This window comes from Dipodomys merriami, unplaced genomic scaffold (genome assembly GCF_024711535.1).
Source record: "Dipodomys merriami isolate MVZ:Mamm:240054 unplaced genomic scaffold, mDipMer1.0.p SCAF_13, whole genome shotgun sequence".
In the NCBI taxonomy this organism is placed as follows: domain Eukaryota; kingdom Metazoa; phylum Chordata; class Mammalia; order Rodentia; family Heteromyidae; genus Dipodomys; species Dipodomys merriami.
Window position 1 is genome coordinate 13599400 of NW_027202604.1, and position 26297 is coordinate 13625696.

The 26297-nt window shown below is 39.5% G+C and overlaps 1 protein-coding gene across 10 annotated transcripts in view; it reads right to left on the reverse strand.

The window, feature by feature from the left end:
- Positions 1 to 26297, reverse strand: part of Thrb (thyroid hormone receptor beta) — a 365706-nt gene that overhangs the window by 54117 nt on the left and 285292 nt on the right. For all 10 annotated transcript variants that reach the window (XM_070018705.1, XM_070018706.1, XM_070018701.1 and 7 more), the window contains one exon: positions 16994 to 17254. In XM_070018705.1, the coding sequence (XP_069874806.1) occupies positions 16994 to 17254 (261 nt within the window). The remainder of the gene's footprint in view (positions 1 to 16993; positions 17255 to 26297) is intronic.

The window sequence follows — 26297 nt, forward strand, 5'->3', positions numbered from 1 at the left end:
CAAAACCAGCCTGGGTAGAAAAACCTGAGAGACTCCATCTCAAATCCAGACTCACCCTCAGAACACTGAATGGAGCTTTGGGTCATACCTCACTCTAATTCAAGTAGAAAATGAACCAGCCTGCTGATGAAGAGCGAAACTATGTGGGAGCCTTCTCATATAAAGATCCAAACTATTTGAGTCACATAATGAAATTCAAATTCTTACAGGAACAAACATGTGCCACACTACTTTTAATACTTCTGCCAAAAAAATATAATCTGTTTCTAATCACAGGGAAAAGTCAGTCAAACTTAGCTCGTGGGATATGCTGCAAAACAATCAGCCTGTACTTCCTTAAAAATGCCATTACCAGCCAAACGCTGGTGGCTCACTAGCTACTCAGGATGCTGAGACCTGAAGATTGCAGTTTGAAGCCAGCCTGGGCAGGAAAGCCTGTAAGACTCTCATCTCTATAAAAAAAGCCAGAACTGTATTTGTGGTTCAAATGGTAGAGTGTTAGCTTTGAGTACAAAAGCTCAAGGACAGTGCCCAGGCCTTGACTTTAAGCCCCAGGAGTAACATGTGCAAACACACACACACACACACACACACACAATGTCATTACTATGAGAGGTGGAGGAGGTCTGTGAATGTGTTCCAGATTAAAGCAGACTAACAACCTGGAGGGCATAATGCTAAAGCCAGGTACAGAAAGACAGAATGTAGGCTTTCAACTGGACATGGAATTAATTCAAAGATGCAGGATGAGGAATGGATGTAGCCAGAGGAGGAGAGGCAGAGAAGCCCTGGAGGATGGGTGACTAACTAGATGAAGTTTCAATTGTGCAGGTGAAATATTTTCTGGACTTTGATTTGACTTTTTTCTGGATTTCTCTTTATTGACCTCCTTTTCACTGTCTTGCACTGACTTCTTCACTGATTTGTTTGTGTGTCTTCTTTGAACATTTATTTTCTTGTAAAGAGGCTGTACAGAGAGGTTACAGTTACGTCAATTAGGTAATGAGTACATTTCTTGTTGGACATTGTTACCCCCGTCCTTTGTATTTCTCCCGCTATCCCTTCCCTCCCCTACCTCCTCCATTAACCCCAGCCCAAATGTTGTAAGGTTCATTTCCAGCATAGTGGCTTGTGAGTATCATTGTTACAATGGGTCATCCTGTGTCCTTGTTTCAGCATTTTGTCATTTCCCTTCCCCTCCCCAAATTAGATAAATGTATATACAAGATGCAAGGTACCAAAATCAAATACAGTGACAACAGGGATATACCGTTATCTTTGAATTCCTTTTAGCTGTTCAAGTTTATTCTCTTAGAAACTCACTTAGCTGTTCTTGGTATTTGCTTGATAGTCACTTAGCTTTCTGCCTGATATTCACTTAACGTTTTATCTGTATTTCTATTGAATTCCTTTACTTGTGTCCTCCTCCATCTCATGAAGTTGCCAATAAGTGTTGTCTTTCAATTCTTATGATACCTCTGCGCTCAGTGTTTGGAGGTTTTTCTATTTCTACATCATTCTGATTCATTGTTGTAGTGCTGTTTGTAGATGTATTTCCTAGTTTCTCTGTTCAGATTTACTCTATTTAAAGAGACCCTGTGTATTGGGCCTGCAGTAATCTGTAGTCTTCCCTCTGGGTGAGTCTATATTCTCGAGGTATTGGGTATTGGTTGGGTTGCTGTGCTGTTTCCCCCCTGCTTAATCTGGGGTCATCCACTACTTTTTAGATTTGTGTGTATGTGCGTGGTGGTGCTGGGGCTAGAACTCAGGGCCTATATGCTGTCCCTTAGCATTTTAACTCAAGCCTGGTGCTCTACCAACTGAGCCACAGCTCCACTTTCATCTTTTCAGTAGAGATAAGAGTCTCACAGTCTTTTCCTACCCTGGCTGGCTTCAAACCATGATCATCATGACTCAGTCTTCTGAGTAGCTAGGATTACAGATGTAGGCTACCAGCAACCAGCTCTATTGTATTTAATAATTCAAACCTCAATCTGAGAGGAGAAATAATTTTTGGAGATTATATAGTGTGGTGAAAATACTTAATAATGTATTTTTGCACAAAGTATGTGGACTAGATATTAAATCTTCTCACCACACAAAAAAAATCTAAGGATTGGGGTGATGAGTTTGTTAAATCATTTAGCTTGATTTAATCTTTTAACGACATATACATATATCAAAATAATGCACTATAGACTACAAGTACCTTTTTTGTCAGTTATATTTTAATAAAGTTATGCACAGGAGAAAGCAGACTAAAGACACATATAAGCTCAACAAAATGCATAATTCTGGACCTTGAACCAGAAAAAAAATCAATATAAAAAATCAGTATGAAAGAAATTGGTAGGGGCCTGGCCTGGCCCTGCCCAGAGGGAAGAAACCTGTGAGAATCTTTCATCAAGGTCAATTTCTCAACTCCAGCTGTGGTTCTCACTCTGGCCATGGTCCTTTGTCTCATGTAATCCTTTCCCATGAGGCAGAGGTAGAAGAATGCATGAAAGTTGAATAAAGTCAGTAGATCAGAAGATACTCTGTGTCAATGATCAATTTCCCCCCTTCTGATCATTATACCACGGCTAAGAGAATTTCTAGTTTTTGAGGAGACATACTGATGTATTTAGAGTTAAGGAAGATGATATTTGGAATTTATTGTCAGTGGCCTGAGGTTTGATGCATATACAAATCCATACACCCAGTCGCATGGGTAGGATAAGGTCATTGGGGTACCATGTTCACAGTGGGTGACACCCGGGTCAAAAGGGCATATGGGAACTTTCCATGCTATTGCAGCTGCTGGTTAAGCCTCAGATTATTTTAAAATAAAAATGTTCAAAGGAATCTATGGGTTTTCCTTAGAGATCTTCCAAGAAAATGTAACTTATTCATTGTTGACCAATTTCATTTTTCCAGTTCAACTTTTAGAAACAGAAACCAATTCAAAAAGCAAATGGATTTATAAAAACAATGATAAAATACAACAGTCTTTGTTTCAATTGAGAAAAATCAGTGAGATTGATGAAAGTGATATGGCTTATCAGGCTTACATTTTTTTTTTTTTTTAGCACAGATATAGTATTGATTTTTGGTGACCCTAATGGTGCTTAAGTTAACCAAAGTTCACAAGAGGCTCTCCTGGCCTACACTTATTTCACTATCATAACAACATAGCCAGCTTTTTCCTGGTCAGGCTGGGTAAGATTTCAAATGTAATATTACAGAAAGAATGACACACAGGAGTCTTAGCTTTTGCAAATCCAAAGCAATCTTTCACCAGGAATCAGCTGCATGTGATAGAGTCAAGCGGGAGTTCAGTCTACTTTTACCATGGTGGAGGTAGTCAGGATGGTCCAGACAGGAGTGAGGCCATCTTCCAGATTGGAAGAGATGGACTGGATCTGGACTACATGTAGACTGGCTGGCACTGAACTACGAATTCAAACTGAACAAAATTCAGGAATCTCAGACCATTTAAGCCAAATAACTTGATTACAATGCCAGAAAACAAGTTTACACAGACACAGACATACACACATAGGCATATGTGTGCGCGTGTGCGTGCGCGCACACACACACACCCTGTGCACAATAAGTTTTACAGTATGCAAAAATGAATAACAGCCATAGACTTTGGAATTCCAGCAGTAAGATGACATTATTTTGCCCCAATATTTTAGAACCACATGGTCAGTGGTAGAATAGGCAAAACCAAACAAAAAGGCAAAACCCCAAATTTTTGACAACAATGTTTAGACATCTTTGCTAACAAAGCACATCAGATGGTCAGGCCTCAGTTTCCAGGACCGAACTGCTGCCTCCATGGTGCATGGTGGAAAGGCATGTTTTTTATTGTAAAAATACTATACAGAGGGGTTACAGTTATATGAATAAGGTAATGAGTACATTTCCTATCCAGCATTGTTAACTCCTCCTCTGTTATTCCACTACCATCCCTTCCTTCCCCACCACCCCTATTCCCCTACCCCCTACCCTTCACCCACCCCCACCCTACTGAAGTTGTAAAGTTCATTTTTAACATTGTGTACATCTCTTTGTTGCAATGGATCAACCTGTATCTTTAAGCATTTTGTTATTTCCCTTCCCCTCCCCAAATTAGAAAAATGTATATAAAAGATGCAGGACACCTGACTCAAATACAGTGAAAACGGGTTAGTCCCTGGGTGAAGAACATACAAAAGAAACAAAAAAAATCATAGTACATTATAAATACGTTAAAAACAATAGCAAGCAAGAAATAAAAACACACTTGTGTCCCTATCTTGAGGATCATTTTGCTTAACATCACCTTATATGGTCATATGTACAGAGCTTTTGGCCTTTTCTGCTTGTCCTAGACATATAATATTGCAAATAAGGAAAACCATGGGACCTATATTTCTTTGGGCCTGGCTAATTTTACTTAATGTAATTTTTTCCAAGTCTTTCCATTTCCTAACAAATGGGGCAATGTCATTCTTTCTGATGGAGGCATAGAATTCCATCATATCATCATATATATATACACACACACACACACACACACACACACACACACACACACACACACACACACACACACACACACACACACACACACACACACACACACACACACACACACACACACACACACATATATATGCCACATTTTTTTTTGGGTCCGGTCGTGGGGCCTGAATTCTGGGCCTGGGCACTGTCCCTCAGCTCTTCAGCTCAAGGCTAGAGCTCTATCACTTGAGCCATAGCGCCACTTCTGTCTTTTTTTTTACTTTTTGCTTATGTGGTGCTGGGGAATCAAACCCAGGGCCTCATGCATGCAAGGCAAGCGCTCTACCACTGAGCCACCTTCCCAGCCCCATATATGCCACATTTTGTTGATCCATTCATCTATTGTGGGGCATCTAGTTTGGTTCCATATCTTAGCTATGGGAAATAATGTTGCAATAAACATAGTTGTGCTGGTAGCTTTGTGTTCATTTGGGTAAATACCCAAAAGTGGGATTGCTGGGTCATAGGGGAGCTCTATGTAGAGTCCAAAGTGTTGAAAAAGTTTACATTCCCACCAACAATGCAGTAAGGTTCTCTTTTGGCCATATCCCCTCTAGTATCTGTTGTTATTAGATGTGTTGATTATAGCCATCCTAACTGGGGTAAGGTGGAATCTCAATGTTGGTTTGATTTGCATTTCTTTTATGGCTAGAGGAGTTGAGCATTTCTTCATTTGTCTATTGGCCATTCTTATTTCTGCTTTAGAGAAGTTTCTCTTTAAGTCTTTAGCCCACTTATTTATTAGGCAGTTGTTTCTTTGAGGATTTGTTGTTGGGGGATTTAATTTGAGTTCTAAGTATATTTTAGATATGAGACCCTTGTTCATTGTATGGCTAGTGAAGATCTTCTCCCAATCCGTGGGCTTTCTATTGATCTTGCTAGCTATGTCCTTTGCCATGCAGAAGCTCTGCAGTTTCATGCAATCCCATTTGTCCAATCTTTCTTTGATTTGTTGTGTTTCCAGGTCTTTATTAAGAAAATTTCGGCCTGTGCCAAGGAGCCCTAGAGCTTTTCCTATTCCTTTCCGTAATGTTTTCAGGGTATCTGCTTAGGCTTACATTCTTGATATTGCAAATTTTAGAAAAGAATCATGGGATGAATATTCATGTCCTTTTGGGAAGAAGGAAGTAGGGGTTAGTGTAGAGGAGAAAGTGTAGGGGTCATTTGAGGAGAAAGCTCAGCAATGGGCCTGTCATAAGTGACTAGAAGGGATAACAGAGCACTATTCCCTATGTCTGCTCAAAATTATTAAGTGGGATGACTTATTATAGATACGGGTTTCCTTGGAAACCCATCTAATTGAAACTGCTGTAAAAATTAACATGCATTTCCACCCTTCCTAAAAGGGCAGTAGCTCCTTTTACTTACACAGTTTTTGACCTTTAGTTTTATATCTTAGGCTTTATTATAAGTTCTCTCCAGAGCTATTCAAACAAAGAGCCCATCCAAACGTATCTTTTTTTAAAATTAGTTTTGAGGGTTCATGGGTGGTTCTGGGTAGTGGGGGTCAAATATGCCATTCATAGAACATTGCCATCTAGACTAATAAACCATCAATGCACACACAGTATTCTAACTCAAATGCCAAGTGACCTCAAAATAAAGAATTGAGTCTAAAAGTTGTATTTGCAATGCACTTCTATATTTTTAGAGGCCCTGAAGTTTATTAATGAATTTAGGTTCTTTATATAATACAAAAGTCACCGGACAGAGTTCCACCAGAGACCATCATTCTGTGTCAGGTCCATGACATGGACAAGGCCTGGCCTGTGCAGGCTTTCTGTCTCTCATCTTATTTCCAAAGCTCACTTGGTTCTGGATTTCTGGTGCCCCTCTTATCTCCCCAAAACAAAAGAGGCTCATGTCTATCCCAATTTAATCAAGGAGACTGAATTATCCAGATTTAAAAGACTAAGTTGTAAATACAGCTCACCATCAGAATCAGCCACAAAGAGGATAATCAAAAAGAACAAACAGCCTTGTATCAAGGGAGGTGGTCGGTACAGGTGAAAGGGTCTCCAGTGAGTCACCAACACTGTTTTGCATCACCTGGGCAAGCCACTTAAGCCTTTCTACCCTGGGAAGAGGTAGGGAAGAACCAGTGGGGTCATCAACTCTATCAGAGGAATGAGTTCATCACAGAATGTGAACATGGCACCAGGGTCTTCCTAGGGAACTGCAAATGGGGTCCAGACAGGCAGAAGACTCCATGGGTCTTGGAGGGGTGGGTTGAAGAAAGAAGCAACCCAAGGGGGAAAAAAGGATGCTGAAAAAGGCAGTAATGGGACCAATTTCCCTATGTCTCCTGGAGCCAATACAGTTTCCATGTGATTGCCACAGTACTGGGAGCCAGTACTGATTTAGCGTACTTTGTCCTATTTCTCCTTAAAAGGGGAAATATAGTTTTCATACTGAAGAGCTAATGTGACAATGGAATGTTGACTTTCTTATCTTTGTGGTTCATCAATCTCTGACTATGTTCTTTATTGGAGAGAATTCAGTGATTTATCTAGTGTTAAGAAGTTAGGTGAGGTAAGCCAAGCCCAGGGAGATAGCAGCGCATGTTTTCTCATGTGTGGAAGCTAGATCTAAAATATAACTGGACATGACAATGTATACAGGGCTCTAGGAAATCACATCTATCCTTAGGGGAGGAACACAATGGTGTAACTTCTCTGAACATTTAAAATAGTATGTATGGAAACAAACTCCAGGAAATGGAAATATGGGTTTGCTTGTTATTATTGTTGGTGTTTGTTTTTGCTTTTTTTTCTTTGTGGTGGTAAAGGAAGACTCAAAGGGAGGAAGGGTAAACAAATGCAATCATGCTATTCAGTATACACTATGTGGAAAACAGCCTATGTAACTTGTGGGCAGGGATTAGAGGGGAAAACCAGGGGAAAGCAAAGGAAGTGGTGACATTTTCCAAGAAAAATTTACTCATTTCCTGACTTATGAAATGATAACCACTGTGTATAATACCTTAGTAACAATAACATTTTTTAAAAAGTTAGTGTCAGCCAAGAACCAAATTGTGGTCATGTGATCTAAACATTCTCTGGTAGATAAGATCGCTGTAATTTAATCCAGTAGGCCAGCTATATTACTGGAAGACTAAAGGGTTATCTCTGGATAGCATGTGATCAAAATGTTATTTACATGTTTGTCTAACTTTGGAACATTTTTGTAGTTCCAATCTGTACTCAAGGTCAGCCCTTGGCAAGCAATGGCAGGTGGCATCTGTCTTCAAACCATTGTGTCCCAACCTCGACTCTGAGGTTAAAGCTATTTCTGTCAGACCACCTGTACAGTGGTTACTTAGTAGTCCTGCTCCTTATTCTCTCTCTCATCCCCTATCATCTTCGCTCTGCTCCTGGCCTCCTTCCATCCCCATTAATCCCATTGCTTTTACCAAATTCTGCTAAGGGAGAAAGGACTCCTATCCAACCCATTCAGAGATGCTTGCTAACCAAGGTGGTAAGATATCCAGGCAGGAAGTTTACATTTTGAAAGAGCTTAGGGAAAGGGTAGTGATAGAATTATGGATATTCAGAAGAACGTGTAAGAGATCTCTAGAGGGAGGGGAAAGGCTTTGGTTTCCAGTATCACCTACAACCACCGACTCTCTCAAAGGTTACCTTTGAACTCCAGTGAAAGGTTCAGAAATTATCACATGCTTGCCCTGATTTGGTTTGAAAATTGGCTGTTACAAGTCTCAGGGGATATGACTATTGTATCCATTCCCTTTCCAATCCAGAATATTCCTGATTGAAGGAACTCTAATCGTGTTAGTGTTGACTTATTGGTTATTTTCCCATGAACATTCAGCAAGCACCCTTGATATCCAGTCTGTTTCTCAGCTTCTTCCCCAGCTCCTGTAGAGTTGGAATACTTCCCATCTATTGAGTGCTTAGATGGAAGTTTGTTTCATTACATATTTCTGTGAAAAGTGTTTTCTCATCCATTTCACAGATGAGAAAACCAAGGCTGAGATGGGCTAAATGATACATTCATGGTTCAATGTAAGCAGGAGCAACAAAATAAAGGAGGCCAGACTGTGCAAGGTATGTGTGGAACTCTACTGCTCCCAGCCACAGTGGTGGATGGGCCAAGGCTGAGCCTGACTGGGGGTGGGGGTGGGGGATGAGGCCCTAGGTGCCTTCCTCACAGTCAATTCTAAGGATAACTGCAGCGAGACATTAAAAGCAGAATGCCTGAATTTGAATTCCAGCTAAACTGCTTGGTAATTTTTGGTGAATTTTTAAGTTTTGAAAACATATTTTGCTTGTTGCTAGGTCTGCCTCCATTCTGTGATCTGATGCTTTATGCTCCTTTCCATTTATCTGTATATAAGTACATAAGTTTATATGGAAATTCAAGGTCAAAAGGGTGATGAAAACTGAAGTGGCACAAAGCTAAAAGCTTATTTCTAAGGACAAACCTACAGCTAGCATTATACTTAATGGCGAAAAGCTTAAGCCATTTTCTCTGAATTCAGGAATGGGACAAGTATTGTCCACTCTCTTCACTCCTCTTCAGTACAGTATTAGAATGCCTAGCTACAGCAATAAGGCAAACATATCGGGGATCCAAATAAGGAAAGATGAAGTATAACTCTCCCTCTTTGCAGATGATATGATCTTGTATTTAAAGAACTCCATGGATTCCACTCCCAAATTACTTGAGCTGATCTGAAACTTTGGCAAAGTAGCAGGGTATAAAATTAACCTTCAAAAATCAATGGCTTTTCTGTATGCCAATAATGAGAAGAGCATGGCTGAAATCAGGAAAGCAACTCCTTTTGTAATAGCCCCACAAAAAATAAATACCTGGGACTTAACTAAAGAAGTGAAGGACCTCTATGATGAAAACTTTAAAAACCCGAAAAAGGAAATTAAAGCAGAACTAAGAAATGGAAAAACTTCCAATGCTCCTGGATTGGGAGAATTAACATTGTGAAAATGGCAATACTGCCAAAGGCTATCTAAAAATTCAATGCAAACCCCATCAATATCTCAACCTCATTCTTCAAAGAAATAGAAGAAGCAGTCCAAAAATTCATATGGAATAATAAAAGACTCCAAATAGCAAAAACAATCCTTAGCAGAAAGAACAGTGCTGGAGGAATATCAATACCAAACTTCAAACTCTACTACAAAGCCATAGTAATCAGAACGGCTTGGTACTGGCACTATAACAGGTTTGAGGACCAGTGGAATGGAACTGAAGACCCAGAAATTGTAATAGCTATTAAGCCATTCTGATCCTCTGCTATCTAAGACACATACAAATTATTACAAGTGAGGGAAACCATGGAGCCTATGTTTCTTTGTGTCTGGATTACTTCATGTAATATGATTTTTTTCCAAGTCTTTCCATTTCCTTCTGAGTGGGGCAATGTCATTCTTTCTGATGGAAGCAAAGAATTCCATTGTGTATATGCATTATATGGTTCCATATCTTAGCTATGGTAAATAATGCTGCAATAACCAAAGTTGTGCTGGTAGCTTTAGAGTGGCCTTGTTTGCGATCAACAATCCTTAGCAGGAAGAACTGTGCTGGAGGAATATCAATATCAAATTTCAAACTCTATTATAAAGCTGTAGTTATAAAAATAGCTTGGCACTGGCACATGAACAGGCCTGAGGACCAATGGAATAGAACTGAAGACCCAGATATGATCCCACAGACCTATGACCACCTCATTTTTGAAAAGGGAGCCCAAATTATTAGATGGAAGAAAGACTGACTCTTCAACAAATGCTGTTAGCAGAACTGGCTATACACATACATGTAGAAAACTGAAGTTAGATTCTATATGTCACCCTGAACCAGAATCAACTTCAAATGGAGCAAAGACCCCCAATGTAAGAGCAGGTACCCTGAAAATATTACAGGAAGGGATAGTGGATACACTAGGGCTCCTTGGCACAGGTTGAAACTTCTTAAATAAAGATCCAGTAACACAACAAATCAAAGGCTGGATAAATGCAGTGCTTCTGCATGGCAAAGAGCATAGCTAGCAAGATAAATAGAAAGCCCACGGATTAGAAGGTCTTCAGTAGATATACAACAGACAAGGACCTTATATAAAAAATATACATAGAGCTCAAAAAATTAAACCCCCCAATAAAAAGTTTTTCAAAGAAACAACCACTCCATAAATAAGTGGACTAAAGAATTAAAGAGAGTCTTCTTTGGAGAGAAAGTAGCCAAGAGACATAAAAAGTGTTCAACATCTCTGGGTATAAAAGAAATGCAAGTCAAAGCCACATTGAGATTCCACCTCACCCCAGTTAGAATGGCCATTATCAAGAAAGTAATACTAGATGCTGGCTGGGATGTGGCCAGAAGGGAATGCTACTACACTGCTGGTGGGAATGTGAACTTGTTCAGCCAAACTGGAAAGCAGTATGGAGGTTCCTCAAAAGACTAAACATAGAGCTCCCCTATGACCCAGCAATCCCGTCATTTCTTTTGTAAATGCATCTTTTATGTGTGTGTGCATGCTTGAGCTTGGGACCTCCTGCTCTTGCTTTGGCTTTTCTGCTCAAAACGGGTCATCCATTCTTGAGACATGCATCTACTTCCGGCATTTTGCTGATTAACTGGCAACAAGTCTCAGACTTTTCTGCCCTTGCTAGCTTTGAACCATCGTCTTCAGATCGCAGCCTCTTGACACAGCAGCTTGAGCCTCTGGGGCCTGGCTTTCATGTGTCTTTTAAAGATTTTTTTTCTGTGCATATTTGTGCTCATACAACTTTGAATGGGATCACACAATTCTTAACACATGCTTGATCTTAAAAACACTTAATGAAAGCATCTCTTTGTAATAAATTTGAAAACTTTTCTAGTGGAGGTAACATCATTTCTTTGAGTATGTCCATATGGATTGACATGTAGCTATCTGGTCTCCAATTTATCAATAACCAATACATAGGTGCAAAGAACACTTTTTTTCTATTTCAAATATAATTTTTATTTCTATTTGAAACTAAACACTATGTTGAAAATGAACTATACAACTTGTGGGGGGAGGGGGGTGGCAGGAGGGAAAACCCTGGAAGAAAATGAGGAAAGAGGTGACACTTCAAAAAGAAATGTACTCATTACCTGACCTATGTAACTGTAACCCCTGTGCACATCACCTTTACAATAAAAATTTTAACAGGGAAAATACAGAAGTTAGTGAGAAGTTTTGTGTGTGAGTAAAACACTTTTGAACACAGATCTTCAGGCTCCTGGGTAAGCATTTCTGTGGGACAAGATGTGAAGAGGGGAACTGTAGAATCAGATCTGCGTTTCACAGAATGAGACACTGCCACATGGACTTTGCAAAGCTCACGGTCACTTCTCAACAAGAGCCAAAGTAGCAAAGATGGAGCAGAACCCTGAATTTGTCATTTTCCTTTCTTTGACATTGCCTTGTTTCCAATTTCTCCCTCACCCCACCCCATGCTGATAGAAGGACAAGCAAGGAAAGAAAAACTATTCCTTCCCTGGCCTACTTACATGGTATTCTTTCCTGTCTTTGAAATGTAAGATCACCCAACTATCTTTTATATGCCAGAAGCTGGTAGAGGTCCCTTATTCTTGTGTTGATAAGGGAGGCTCAAACGCTCGTTGTAGTGCCTGTGAGATGTATGAATTGTCCTTCTCTCAGGAGAGCCTGAAGACTGATTCATGGTGAGCAGGGCAGAGTGGAGAGCAGAGATGGATAGAACAAATGGTCATACTGGTGGAAGGGCATAAGTGTCTTAATCTACTACTTTCTAAAATACTCATTTACCTGAACATGTCCTTGTGTTTTAGTTAAGGACAAAGATAGTGATCACCTACTGAAAATGTGAATGTCTAACTTGAAGGATTATAATGCACACAGTGACTTGCATCCATTTTTTTTAGAACACTTTGTTATTTTGGTAAATGAAGAAATGTGTATCATTTAAAGATGTCATCATAAATTTGATTCATTTTCTTCTCTTTATGAAGAGCATGGAGTTAATAGTCTGCCCTGTAGCTGACATATTGTTTCAAAAATTACTTTACCTTGTCTAAATCTTGGAGACTGGTTTAATAAATTATGGCCCATCTACAAGCAGGAATAATCTATAGGCAATAAAAGTCAGGATTTGGAAGAATATTTAATGATACGGGGAAATGTTCATGATATATTACTAAACATTTACAGCTGGCTAAAAATGGTATGCTTAGTGTGTTAATTCAAAAATATAAAAAGATGGTATGCCTAAAAAGATCCCAAGTTGGTAAAAATATACACAGAAAGAAGGGTTGAAATAAACATTGTAAAGTGCTTGTCCTTGGGAGATGGGTTACAAATGACTTTTAAAAGTTATTTGTAGGATGAACTAATGCAACACTGATATTCGCTTGACACTGTATTGGATATGAACCTTACGACTTGGTGGGGAGCGGAATAGGGAGAACATGGGGAATGGGGTAACAGTGTTTAAAAACAAATGTACTCGTTACCTTACTTATGTAACTATAACCCCCCTGCCCATCACTTTTTCAGTAAAGTTAAAAAGAAACAAATAAGTTATTTGTAATTTTAATAATAAGAGAATTTTTAATTTTTTTCAAAGAACATAAGGGTTTTTTAATGAGAGAAAAATAACTTAAACATTATTCTGACTTGCCTTCCTAAGTATATAAGATTTTTTTTTTAAGTTAAGCACAGCAGGGATCTACAGAGAAGCTTCAATGATATCGGCAGATTGTAGTTACCCTAAAACCTGGGAGGAGGGTGTCCCAGTGTTCTTGTCTTGCTGGGGTTCAGCGTTTCAAGAAATTCCAAGTGTCCAGAGGCAAACATGAAGTATGAAGGCCTGACTGATGGTTCTGCTCCAGGAGACCACACCGGCCCTTGTAGACATGAAAGGAGGATCAAGGTACCAGACAAACAGTGCAGACTTCCCAAAAGGACTCAAACCCAAGAGGCTGTGCTGCCAGAAGGAGAGCGCCCGCAGACGTTCAGCTGACAGCTATCTTTAGCCAGGCCTAAGGAAGGCCCAAGTAAGAGCTCAGAGTCAAGTGGCTCCCAGATAGGGGCCACCGAAAGGAGGAAAACTATACATCCTTGAGTACCCACTAGGTGGCAGACCAATTCCTATTCTGAGAGTTTAAAAGTATTCTCAACTGCCTTTTGATGAGCAGATTCCTGGGCCCCTCTCCCCAGATTCCAATTCAGTAGTCTAGGTGGGGCCTCAGATTCTTGTTTCTTTCCCTTCCCTTCCTTCTTCCCTCCCTCCTCCCTCCCTCTCTTCTTTAGACATGGTCTCTGTGTTGCCCAGGATTTGTCTTGAATTCATAATCCCTCCTTGTTACAGCCTTTTAAGTAGCTGGAATTACAGCTCAGATTCTCTCTCTTTCATTCTCTCTCTCTCTCTCTCTCTCTCTCTCTCTCTCTCTCTCTCTCTCTCTCTCGTTGTGTGCATGCATACGCATGCGCATGTGTGCACATGCATGTGCGTGTGTGTACTTGGCCCCTTGCTCTCACTTGGCTTCTTCCCTCAAAGCTGGTGCTCTACCACTTGAATCATGTCTTCACTTCCAGCCCTTTGCTGGTTAATTGAGAGTTTCATAAGACTTTTCACCCAGGTTGGTTTTGAACTGTGATCCATTGATCTCAACTTCCTGAGTAGCTAGGATTACAAGTGCAAGCCACCAGCATCTGGCCAGATTCTCATTTCTAAACATTAGAAATGCTGTTAAGCACAGTCTGATATCCACTCATACTGGGCACTTATTTCCTGACTTGCTATTTCAGATCTGGGTTACATTTTCAGGCATTTATCCATCAGTGTATTTATATGAGTGCCTATTGTGTGCAGGATGATGTTCTTGATGTTCAAGTATGAGGAAAAAGCATCAGGACAAAAGGACATCCAAACCAGTCTCTTTCCAAGAACTTGAAGGCCATCATACAGGTCTGCATTACAGAATCCAAACAAAATAAATTAACTGCCTAATTTGTGCAATGAACTGTTAGTGCAACTTGCTGGACCACCACACTTTGAGCTCCAATTTCCTCATATCCGATGGTCCTCAGAGTGACAATAGATGTAACAGATGAGTAGATGGATTCCAAAGAGGAAAGACAAGACTACCCACTTTATTTTCCTGGTCTCATTGGTGCCTCTCTAAACACAGGGTGTTCCTTCTGAGGGAGTAAAATTGAGTTAAGATTTTTTGGGCCATGGTGACATAGGCTCCTGGTAGCATTTTCATGGTCAACAAGTGCACTGTCTCATGAACAGATTAAGGTGAACCCTGGTGGTACCTCTGGAAATCACAGGGAAATGTATCTTAGTATCTTTTCTATTCCACTGGACTCATGCGCTTGAACAATTATATCTTCTTGAGTAATTGCTGATCTTCAGTGAAAAAGAGCTGGAAGAATGCTCATACTTCCTAGGAACAGCATATCTGACTCAGCACTCATCTGCTAGTCTCCCCTTTCTCCATTTCTTGCCAGGCATATGTGGACAGAAAGATACACGTGACTTAAGGATTCATAGCCAATAATAGTAATCATAGAAAATGCCAGTTGGAATTTAGAGGACACTAAATTTAAAGGACTTGTCAATGTCAAATGCTTACATACAGTATTTGATTTCGTTTTATCAACTATCTTGCCAGTTGACTCAAGGACAGAAAGGGAAATCCTATGCATAATATGCCAATATCTAAAAAAAAAATGTGGTCTTAGCTACTGTTCTATACTTTTTAGGTTTTGTACTCAGACTGTTTCCTCTTGGCCCTCTCCCTTTAGTTTTTGACAAGATCTTGCTATGTCACCCGGGTTGGCCTTGCACTAGAAATCTTCTGACTTTAGCCTCTTAAGTGCTGGGACTACCTTATATGGAACCATGCTAGTTTCCCCTCATTTTTAAGGCACACCAACAAACTGAAAGTATAATGTTGGAAACTCTAGGAACTCCAGGCCAGTACTTCTCGTTAATGAGAAGTAGATGTTATGAATGAATGTAGGTATCAGTTATGAGTGAATCAACCTTAATCCATGAGAGTACTTCTTAAATCACAAGAGCATTTGGGGCTTCTTGTTGGCATTTGACTATGAACCAAAGACAGATAAGGTTTTAATATTGCCTATAAAACTTGAAGATAAAATCTGTTAAAATTTGCTCACTAGGGTTAACTCTCAATGATTTTTCAAAGGTAGGCATACTCATACCCTCAGAAACCAATCCTACCTCTTGATTCCTTTGAGATACTATTTTGCTCTTTTTATTATCCCTTTCAAAATTTCAAATCTCTTAAACAATAAATATGATGGTTCAAACACAAAACTTTCTAAGGGGACCATCTCTAATTTTGACTGCTCAGAGCTCTCATTAACCATAACAGTCAGATACCCTATTTTCAATTCAAACCATCTGTACACTTAATTTTCCAGGTAAACTGGTAGTTACAAAGAGCTTTAAAGTATTTTCAGAAAAACCAAAGACCTCCCTTTTGCAAGAATGACAAACAATTTTGCATTTATGTTCAAGGTAAAAAGTTTTTCATAGCTCACACTTGGCAGTTGACAAATTTTCATTATTATACATTGGTAGATGACTGTGTGAATTTTAGGTATATGATGACATGGTTTTCAAAGTCTACAACTTAACCTCTCTCATACGTAGAAGTCCTCAACAAAAACCAAAATGACAGTTTCTATACTCTAAATCAGAAAAGATGGGAAGTGACAAGAATCTAGATGCTGAAGACATAAATTGATTTGAGAAACACATTTTTGGGGGGAAGCCCTAAAACCATAAAACGATCAGCACCAGGACATCTGTTGGGGTGGAGGCCACTCGAGGTGAGGAACTGCTAAGTCTCAGACAACCAGGAATTTAGACCAGTTCAACTTTTTTCTTCCTCTGAGGTAACAACCTCCTAACACCATAATCTCTCCCATTCAGTATAATGACACACGGATTTAATGAGTAAAAGACAACAACTTAAAACCTCTCTTCTGAGCACCCATTTTCTATTTTGGTAAGAGGTAGGTAATCTGTCTAGCTGCTGGCACAAGCCTAAAAAGGAACATGTGAATACATTTACACACTCCCTTCTGAGCAAGTAGCTACATATACAACAATGTCTGTTTCTACTCAGATCTAAAAATAGAATTAAAGCCAAAACTAACAGCCCTTCTGCTAATTAAAGAAATAAGCCATGTTTTTGCTCCAAGTGTCCCAACACAATGTGAAACTAAAATTAACTGCTCTCTTCTGGATCCTACTTGTTTATGTTTAAGAGAAAAGTTGAAGATAAAGAAACCTCTTAACAGAACAGTTGAAGAAAACACATGGATACCATACACTGAAGAAACAGAGTACCCAGTTACCACAGAGATTTTTTTTTTTCCACCTAGTGCAAACAGGTGATAATTTAAAAATCTGGTTACCTTTACATTTCTTCTCCTCTGTTTGGAAGGTCTGGGCGCTGGAGACGCTCTGATCGTTCACATCGTCATGGTCCAGATGGAAGATGGAGTTCGTCCACGCGGCCTGAATGAGGTGGGGTGAGGATTGCTCATTCTTCAGTGTGCTGCGCCTCTCTGCATGGCTCTTCCTATGCAGGCAGGCTTCAGACATTCCTCCTAGCTTCCAGTCCTCTTCCCGGTCTGGACAGTGTTTCGGTTTGTCCCAGGCTGGAAGGCCATTTTCTGCATGGGTTGAAAAACATGAGGTGATGAGCTGTTGGCATTGTCAAGGTTTTGCAGAGATGCCGAGTTCTGAAAGGCAGGCTGTTGCTTGGTCCTTTGGGGCTGACAGCACTCCCCTGCCCTCTGTCTGACAGCAGTGATGAGATGCAGGCTCCGTCACTCACAGTAGATGGACTGCGTGTTGGGAGTCGTCAAAACACTCCCTTTACCTTCAGTCTCCAGAAAGATTTTAGCTCCTCCATGGCTATATTTCACCAGTACCCTGCCTGCAACAATGGCCCAAGAGCAAGGTGATACTGGTTTATGTCACTGCTTAGATGACCATGTGAGGTCTTTGAGAGACAAGGCTGGCCATGACCTTAGGTTAGATCCTTAGGATGTAAAACATCTGGGATTCAGCCTTGTTTGACTTGGGTTTTATCATAGGCTGACCTGAAGGACACCCAGGTACTTAAGTAGAATACGCTCGCATGGCCACACAGTAAGTGACAACTTGGTTCCCACAACCTTCTACAAAATCCCCTAATACAAAATATAGACAAAACCAAACAAACATCCTCTCCTCCAAACTCAAGAAACAAAATCTTAAAAACAAGTTTTGTAAATGGTTTCAATGTAGTTCCAAGCTGGCAGTGAGATCAGATGAAGGAAAGCAGGTAATACTGTAGCTGGATGGCAAATTAAGAAGCATAATAGAACGAATGAGTCCCGAATCTCTTTGGCTTGGGTACCAGCAGCTTCTTTATGCATATTATATTTTTATATTCAGTGTATAGAAATATGAAGGTCTGTCATCTAGAAAATGGGCAAAGTATCAAGAACATGAAAAATGTTTTCTATCTATCTCCTTGGTGGCAAGTTTTACTTGTTTATGTCTTTACAGGGAATAATCAGAAAGAAAATTTATGTGCATATATGCTCATGCATATACATTAAAAATTGAAATATATGGCTATCCTTATTTCCTGAAGTTCTTAGCAACTGCCTGTCAAAATCGGGAAACTATATAGAGTCCTCCTGTTCAAGTGGCCATACAATAACTGAAAGTCTATAATCAGTGTAGATTTCTTTATGCTAAAATCACCAAAAAGCTATGAATGTCCATATCCCGATGCTTATAGTTAAGTCCACCCTGACCTAGGAATTTTCAGACATTTAAAAGGAGTATCAAATGAGGAACACAAACTACATCTAGTTTAGCTTTATATAAGGTCCCTCTCTGACATTTTCAATTGAGGTTGCTTGCATGTTTTCTCTAAAGGTGTAAACTACCATCCGTTACTTTTGGAAGTTATGGTTCCACTCCAGAGTCTTTACGTTACTCTTGAGGCCCACGTACTTTCTAGTTCCACTTTAGGGAAGACTGAACAACAACAACAATGTGCTAATCAGTACATGTTTTCTTTGTTAAATAGAGATTTCTTCATAAATAGAAATGCAAAGCTGGAAGTAGTTTAATATGGGCTCATAAGCAAAGTCTCCTTTACAAAAATGAACACTGTGCTACTTGGGGGATATAATCGTTGATCTTATCCAGAGAAGAGTTCTGAGGATTCACTGTATGGAAAGGGCCCCAAGAGACATTGTTATTAGGTAAGTGAAATAAATATGGGTACTTCTCAGTGTTTATAGAACATTATTGACAGCATGGTGAACCAGAAAGATCCAACCTCAGTTCCATGGTTCAACCAAGTCAGCCACTAATGCAATTATAGTCATTTTTTCGCACCCTCCATGAAAAGAAAACAATGGTTGGAGGCCTTGGGGGATTGCATTGTATTTCAAACCAAACATATCCAAGTAGAACCCATTCAAGCATTATGAGAATTTAAGCTTTTCATGAATTAAATAAAAAGTGACTGAATGCAAGGCTTAATTCTGGGCCTGAGATACATTTTATTTCTACAGAAATTAAAAAAAAATACCCGTGCATATTTCAACAGTACCTACTAGATTTTCAGAAGCTAAATCAACAGCAAATTGTATCCTGTAAAGTTCAATTTAAATGTTGAAGTTCTCATGGTATTTTAGAAAGCCTGACATTTTTTCAATTTTTTTCTCTCTGCAGAAATTCTAAAAAAAATTAGTACTAATTTCCCAGTGCCAACAGAAATGAAAAAATATAGCCAAATTGGGCAGTCTCTGCTCCCTAGTGAAACAGGGCTTTGATGAAAAGTGAAAGGCACCGGACCCAATGAACACTCTGCCTTATAGCACAGTCTGTTAAGGTTTTTTGGGCATGTCCATTGGACCAGCAAGAAGGGGTTTCTTATAAGACTCTGTTTGGGGTGAGGGAACGGATAAGATTGCCTTCCACTTTTCTAAGCACTTGAGATGGATTGGGAAAAGGGCTGCATTCACAGGAGGCATTTACAAGCCCATAATCACTGTCTGCAACCACCTTCACAATAATGATATTCATTTGCTTAACTGGCAAGTGGACTGGTTGGAGCAAGGCTGGAAAATGGAGGCTGAAAAGTCCTGAGTGGGTTATGGGAAATCTCAACAGTTTTTAAAAGGATTCTTGATTCTTATCAATAACAGGAGGATGGTAGGGACAAGCAATTTCTATTCCATTCCCAAGGAAGATGAGACACTCATTACACCAGGCCCTTTAGCATATACCTACTGGGTGTGCTGTCAATAATGAGAAGGCCACATGACCACCATGTTCCTAGGGTTGGCAATAGTTATTCTCAAGAATGTTTGCCATTACTATGTCAAAGCTCAGGGCTATAGGGTGTTTCTTTTTAGAAAATATCCTAAAGAGCAAATCTGCGATTCTCAATTGTTGGTGTGTATCAGAATCTCCTGAGGAGCTATGAAACACCCAGAAGACTAGACTTTTGAATTAGGCTGGGGCCTGGGTAGGTGTTCTCCAGGTGACTTTGATAACCAACAGTTTGAGATTCACAGGTTAAGATATGTTTAAGAAAATTATTGTCAGGTGTTGGATATGTAGGCACCCTCGTCAGGCTTTAATGTTTTAAATAGGTTCAGAGTAAATTTGCATTGTCATTCAAAAGCCATCAGCTATTCTGGGAGGGTCTTCTAACTGAAACATTAAAAGTCAGATGTAATGTTCTCTTGTGGGTTCCAGGTAGGATGAAAATAAGTAGTTTATTCGAAAAAATCTGTTTTTAGCATTATCTGGGAAATATTGCACAGAATAGAAATGTATGATTTTTTTAAATAGGGGACTCTAGAAATAATCATATTTTCTTAGCCACACAACCTCTTAATCATATTTCTTTGAACCTGCAGTTCTCAGGAACAGCCTCCTGAGAAGCTAGGATTATAGGCATGAGCCACTGGCGTCTGGCTAACATTTGGCTTTTAATTCTTCATATTCTAGCTACCAAGACAATCAATTTCATGCCAGTTATGATGAAAAATTGTTAAGTAGAAAATATCTACATGGACATGTAACCTGCTGCTAAATTAACTAGTTACCGATCAATCTGTATGTTAATTTAGACATAAAGGATTGTTTTTTTTTGCATTTGATAACGATCATTCTATTGGCTTTGAATGTCAAAACACTGATCTAAAGCATCTTTTGCAAAGGAGAAAAACAAAAACCTCATTAACCTAACTGCCTATGTTCTATCTCTGGAGATTTCACTATGGATGATAGAAAATAAATCTGTCCATCAAAGAGGGAAAATTATACTAAAAATATTCAAGTATTTCAGGACACAAAGGGAGCCAGCCCCTTTCAAAAGAGCAAAAGCAAAGGAAGATGGGTTATGATAAATTGGTTAAAAACAGCCAGCTGAGTAAGTTGGGGTTTGCTGGCCTTTCTTATATACGTGTCAGCAGTGAGTGCATGGTGGCATAAAACTGTTAATCCTAGCATGTAAGAATGTGAATTAGGAATACTGTAAGTTTTATACCAGCTTGTGGCATATAGCAAAACGTTGTTGAGAGAGTGAGAGACAGGAGATATATTGGATAACTCTTTTTCTGGATTTTCCCAGGTTAGTTTTAGGTGCAACCCATATAGCTACCCCTTACTATGCAAATCCGTGATGTTTTCCTGTGTTTGGAAATCATTATTTGGGGGCTGGGAATGTGGCTTAGTGGTAGAGTGCTTGCCTTGCATGCATGAAGCCCTGGGCTCGATTCCTCAGTACCACATAAACAGAAAAAGCCAGAAGTGGTTCTGTGGCTCAAGTGGTAGAGTGCTAGCCATGAGCAAAAGACGCTCAGGGACAGTACCCAGGCCTTGAGTTCGAGCCCCAGGACTAGCAAAAAAAAATTCCAAACCATTATTTGTTCCAACAACATACAATTGTGTACTGTTTCTAAGATCGTCCTTGTGTATGTATGTATGCTAGTAATTCAAGTATGGACATTTGAACCTTGAGATTGGGAGAAGATACTACTTTGACATTCTCCATAATTTAGACTTGCATAGTGGAGTAGAAAGTTCTGGCCATTTTAGAGTACATTCTAAAGTCCAGGATCACAACTTGAAAGGAGGCTACTTCTAAAGGAATTTGTACAAAGATGAAGAAGAAAACCATATTGTATATAAATCACTTTAATAAATAATATTGGTGTAAGCTAAAAATCACCAAGCACTCATTTTATGCTATATACTATAAATGCACATTACTATTTATTTAGCATATACTGCATGACAGGTAGCATCCCAAGCAATTTTCCTAAAATATCTCATCTAACTGTGATAGCTATACCAAAGAAAGAGGGACAATTTCTCTCAAACAATGAAGAAATAGGTATGTGTTGTAGGGTGGATAGGGCTAGAAATAAGATTCTTGTTTCTACTTAGGATGTGAGGTGGTATACTATAATTATGAATTCACCCATTTAGACTTATGAGTTCCTGAATAGCTGTGACCTTGGCTTATTTAGGTTTAAGCCGAGCACTAACATGGAACCTGGTATATTCATGAAAGCTCATTGCCTGAGTGTAATCAAACTAAATGTGGCAGCTCTACTAATCTTGCTTCCTCTCCCGCGTAATCCTGCAGGAAGCAGCAGTTGGTGCAAACACCTTCTCCCTATGTCTTCTCTGTCTTGTCATTGTTCAGTAAGTGCCTTTTTTCTCATTATCTGCCCTTAGTCCTCATTCTATTTCCTCAAAATCTTCTTCACTTCCCCCACTTTCTAAGGGGCTACTTCAAGAGCTAGTGCAGAGGTCTCTAAAGAAAGGTGAAGAAAAAGTTTTATTTCCATAGCAATTATTTTTAAAAGTTCAGCTTTATTCATAGTGTAGGATGAATAATATCATGCATCTAGAACTAGTCTATAAATCTACTAAGTAAACACAGTTGGGTAGATGCAAGTGATTACAAAGGTTATTAACTAAAACATGGCAGACTCTAGGGAGAACTCTGTGTAATTCCTTTGAAAGACAAACTCAAAGCCCAACAAAACAGACACCAGGGAATGAGTAGTTGCAAGGAGGTGGTGGGTGGGGCCAAAGGAGAGGGGTACCCAAATGAAGAGGAGGTGTGGGGTTAGGGGGAGAATTCATTGTGCACACTACAAAATCAAGAACAAGAGAAAGGGTGGTTTGGAGGTGGAGGTGAGAATGTTGGAAGAAGTAACACTGATCAAGATGCAGCGTACTCATGAACTGCTTTGTTGGATGGCAACTCCTTTGTTCAAGTAGAGATTAGAAAAATATGTGTACTGAAGGGATTGAGTGCTGGGGGCCAGCACTGTGCTCAAACATTCCATCTCAACAATATAGCTGCAGCTGCTCTCCTGAGACTTTAGCAGTGTGAGTTGATGGAGGCCCTTGGTCAGCCTTTGCTGAAGGCGCCCTCAAAATATCCTCTTGTAAATGAAGTCTTGCAAAACTACAGTCTCTGTGTCAGCTAGGCTGCTTTCCATTGCTATATGGTTTTGTCTTTCTTTTACTGAGCACCTGACTATTAACTTACCCTCCTGTTGAGACTGGACTTTTCTGTGTGTATGTGCAGTGAATTTTAGTTTGCTATCACATAGGGTTTCTCTTATTTCATTGGCAGGGACTCCAGTCCATTAAGTGAGTGAGATTTTGGAGCTGCTAAGAGACAAATCTTTTCCTTATCTGGCTGTTCCCAGTTCTCTGGTTTTCCTGTGTATTCCATTAGGCAATCACTTTCTAATGAAAAACAATCACCATGGACATAGAAACCTCAAATAATTATTCTGAAACCAGAAACGACAATGATAATCTCTTGATAATAAGTGAAAACCCATGGACAGTTTAAAAAAGGTTGTGCTTAGAACATTTATGTGGGATATACATAGTGTATTTTAACATAGAGCCTGAAATTGTTAAAAAACAAAAAACAAAAAAACAAAAAACAAAAAAACCACTCCATATATCAAAGATGGTAGAGACACCTTCCTTGATGAGATTTACAAGCAACACCTTACAATTATTTGACTATAGGATAACTACCTGGCTGCTGGAGCATTGACCAGAGGCTTCAAATACAGAATCTTCTCTTGAGCACACAATGGAATGGTAATTTGATTTTCTATAACTTATACTGGATTTGATCAGAGAATCCTGAGGTTAAATGACTCAAACTTTGAGGTAATTACTCTAAAGGCCACAGTGATTCCATTTAGGAGATTAGAAAAGCAACAGCTGTTCAGAAACATTTGCATTAAAGAGCCACAAATGCATATAAAAGAGAACAGATGTTTCCTGCCAGGATTAGATAGATTCTCCTTTGTGGAGGTTCAAAGCATAATGCTTTTCTTTGTTGTTGGTTGCAACCAGCATTAAAAATAATTTTTATTATTACTATTAATATGTTGTTCAGAGGGGCTACCATTTCATCAGTCGGGTAATGAGTACATTGTTTTTGGGCAATGTCTACCCAAGTTTCCTCCATTCCTGCTCACAAGTTGCAACCAGTGTTTTTGAAAGAAAGTATAAAGTAGCCTCTAATGCTGGCTCTGTTTAAGTTCTCAAATGTGAACTCACCTTTCCCAAAGCAGGAAATACGTGTGAATCTTTACTAACTTTGGAAACTGGACTGGGATAAAACAGAATTTTTCAAGTAAACTGCACAATTGTGATGAGGAATCGGATCGATTTTCTACATCCCACTGGGGGAAAGAGGAGTCTCAGTACTTGGTAACAGACACACCTATTCATTTAAGTTTCACTTAGGGATTAGCAAAACGGACAAAAGTGCGTGTGGTGTTAACAACATGACAAATAGGCCTATCGGTTTCCCTCTACCCGTTGGGTTTTCATAGTATTTCATTATATTTTTCCATTTCTAAAAATAATTAACTAGGATTAAGGTCAGTGAAGATGTTCTCTTCATTTTGGGAACATTTGGACCCAGGGAAGTTTTGTTAGGGAAGGGGTTCTGCCATGGTAAGCATTTGTCTTATTTTAGGCTATGACTTCAGGCAAGACTTTGAGATCTGAAGACTTTTTGGAAGTAGGGACTTTGGGAGAAGTTTTCAGGACCTCAAAGTAAAACATACAAAATATATATTTCATTAAATGGGCCCTAGTGGTAATAACACAATTATCTGGGTATCTATTATCTCTTAAGCCATCTGCTTTAGAGTCTGTACCTCCCATATGCTCTCCAAATAATAGAACTAGAGGGAAGAGGTTTGGCATTGTAGTACAAGCCTATAATCAAATTCAAAGCCTTTTGAGGGTATGTACAAAGATGCTGTCCTAAGAAACAAATAGCCAGAAGCTAGTGATTCATGCCTATAATTCTAGCTTCTGAGGAGGCCAAGACCCAAAGGATCTAAGTTTGAAGCCAGCCTGGGCAGAAAAGCCTGCAAGATCCCATCTCCAAAATAACCAGAATAAAGCCAAGCTGGAGTTAGACCAAGTGAGAGCACTCCAGCAGAGCAAGCAAGCCAAGTTAAGTGTGAGGCTCTGAATTCAAACCCTGCCAAACATAAAACACAACCAACAACAAAAAAACGTGCCTCGAGGGGAAAATCAAATTGTTCTGACCTACCCGTGTTGTGAAAGATAATTTAGCACTTGAGGTGGGTCCAGTTGCTGTTCTGTGATGCTTTTACAGTACAGGGAAATGGAGACAGAAAATTTCAAGTCTTTCTTCTGCCCTTTTTGGCTTTGTAATTGCCTTAGAGTTGGTGAGCTTGAGCTGGAATGGGGGCTGGGCGATGAGTTCCTCCAGCCTGCCCCCTTTCCAACCTGCCCACCTCCAACCAGGATCAGCTGCCCCTAACACCCTCAAAGGTGGCAAATATCTAAGCCCTTATTACTCAAAGTCTTCAAAGACCTACAGTATCAGAATCACCTGGGAGCTTGTCCAAAACAAGTTTGGTCCAGAACTAGCCTGTCATTTTAATAAGATCTCCATGTCACTCATGGGCACACTTGAGTCTGATATCTGTTTGGTAGTTTCTATATCAAGCAGACTGAATTTGTTAACTGTGTGTTTTCCTAATTTAAACTTTGGTGGTGGGACTTAGTATTTACTATTACTTATTATAATATCCTATCTAATATAGAGATAAGACATGAATTATTCCTGTTTGGAGGGGGATGTACTATTTAATGAGTTGCAACTTAAGGAAATTACATACCAAATAAGAAAAGGGAGGTGCTTTAATTGTCCTTATTTCCCAAATGGTTAGCTTATTTCATGACATGGGAAAATCCAAACACCAAGATTTCTGATTATAAATTGTTTTGGTAGGTTTCTCTTGCCAGAGACATTCAACAAAATAATAAAAAGCAACAGCTAATATTTTATGTAAAATGACTGTTCCAACCACTCATTTGGAGCACTTTCCACTTAATCTTTATGGTAACTCTAGAATGCTTAGCCTCATTTTCCTGAGGATGTTAGGGGCATAGGCAGGTTCAACCCTTGCTGGAGGACACAGTAGATAAATGCCAAGGTCAAGAGCCAAACCCAGGCTGTGCATTGGTGGCTCACGCCTGTAATCCTAGCTACTCAGGAGGCTGAGATCTGAGGATTGTGGTTCGAAGCCAGCCTTGGCAGAAAAGTCTGTGAGACTCTTATTTCCAATAAATTTCTTAGAAAAATCTGGAAGTGGT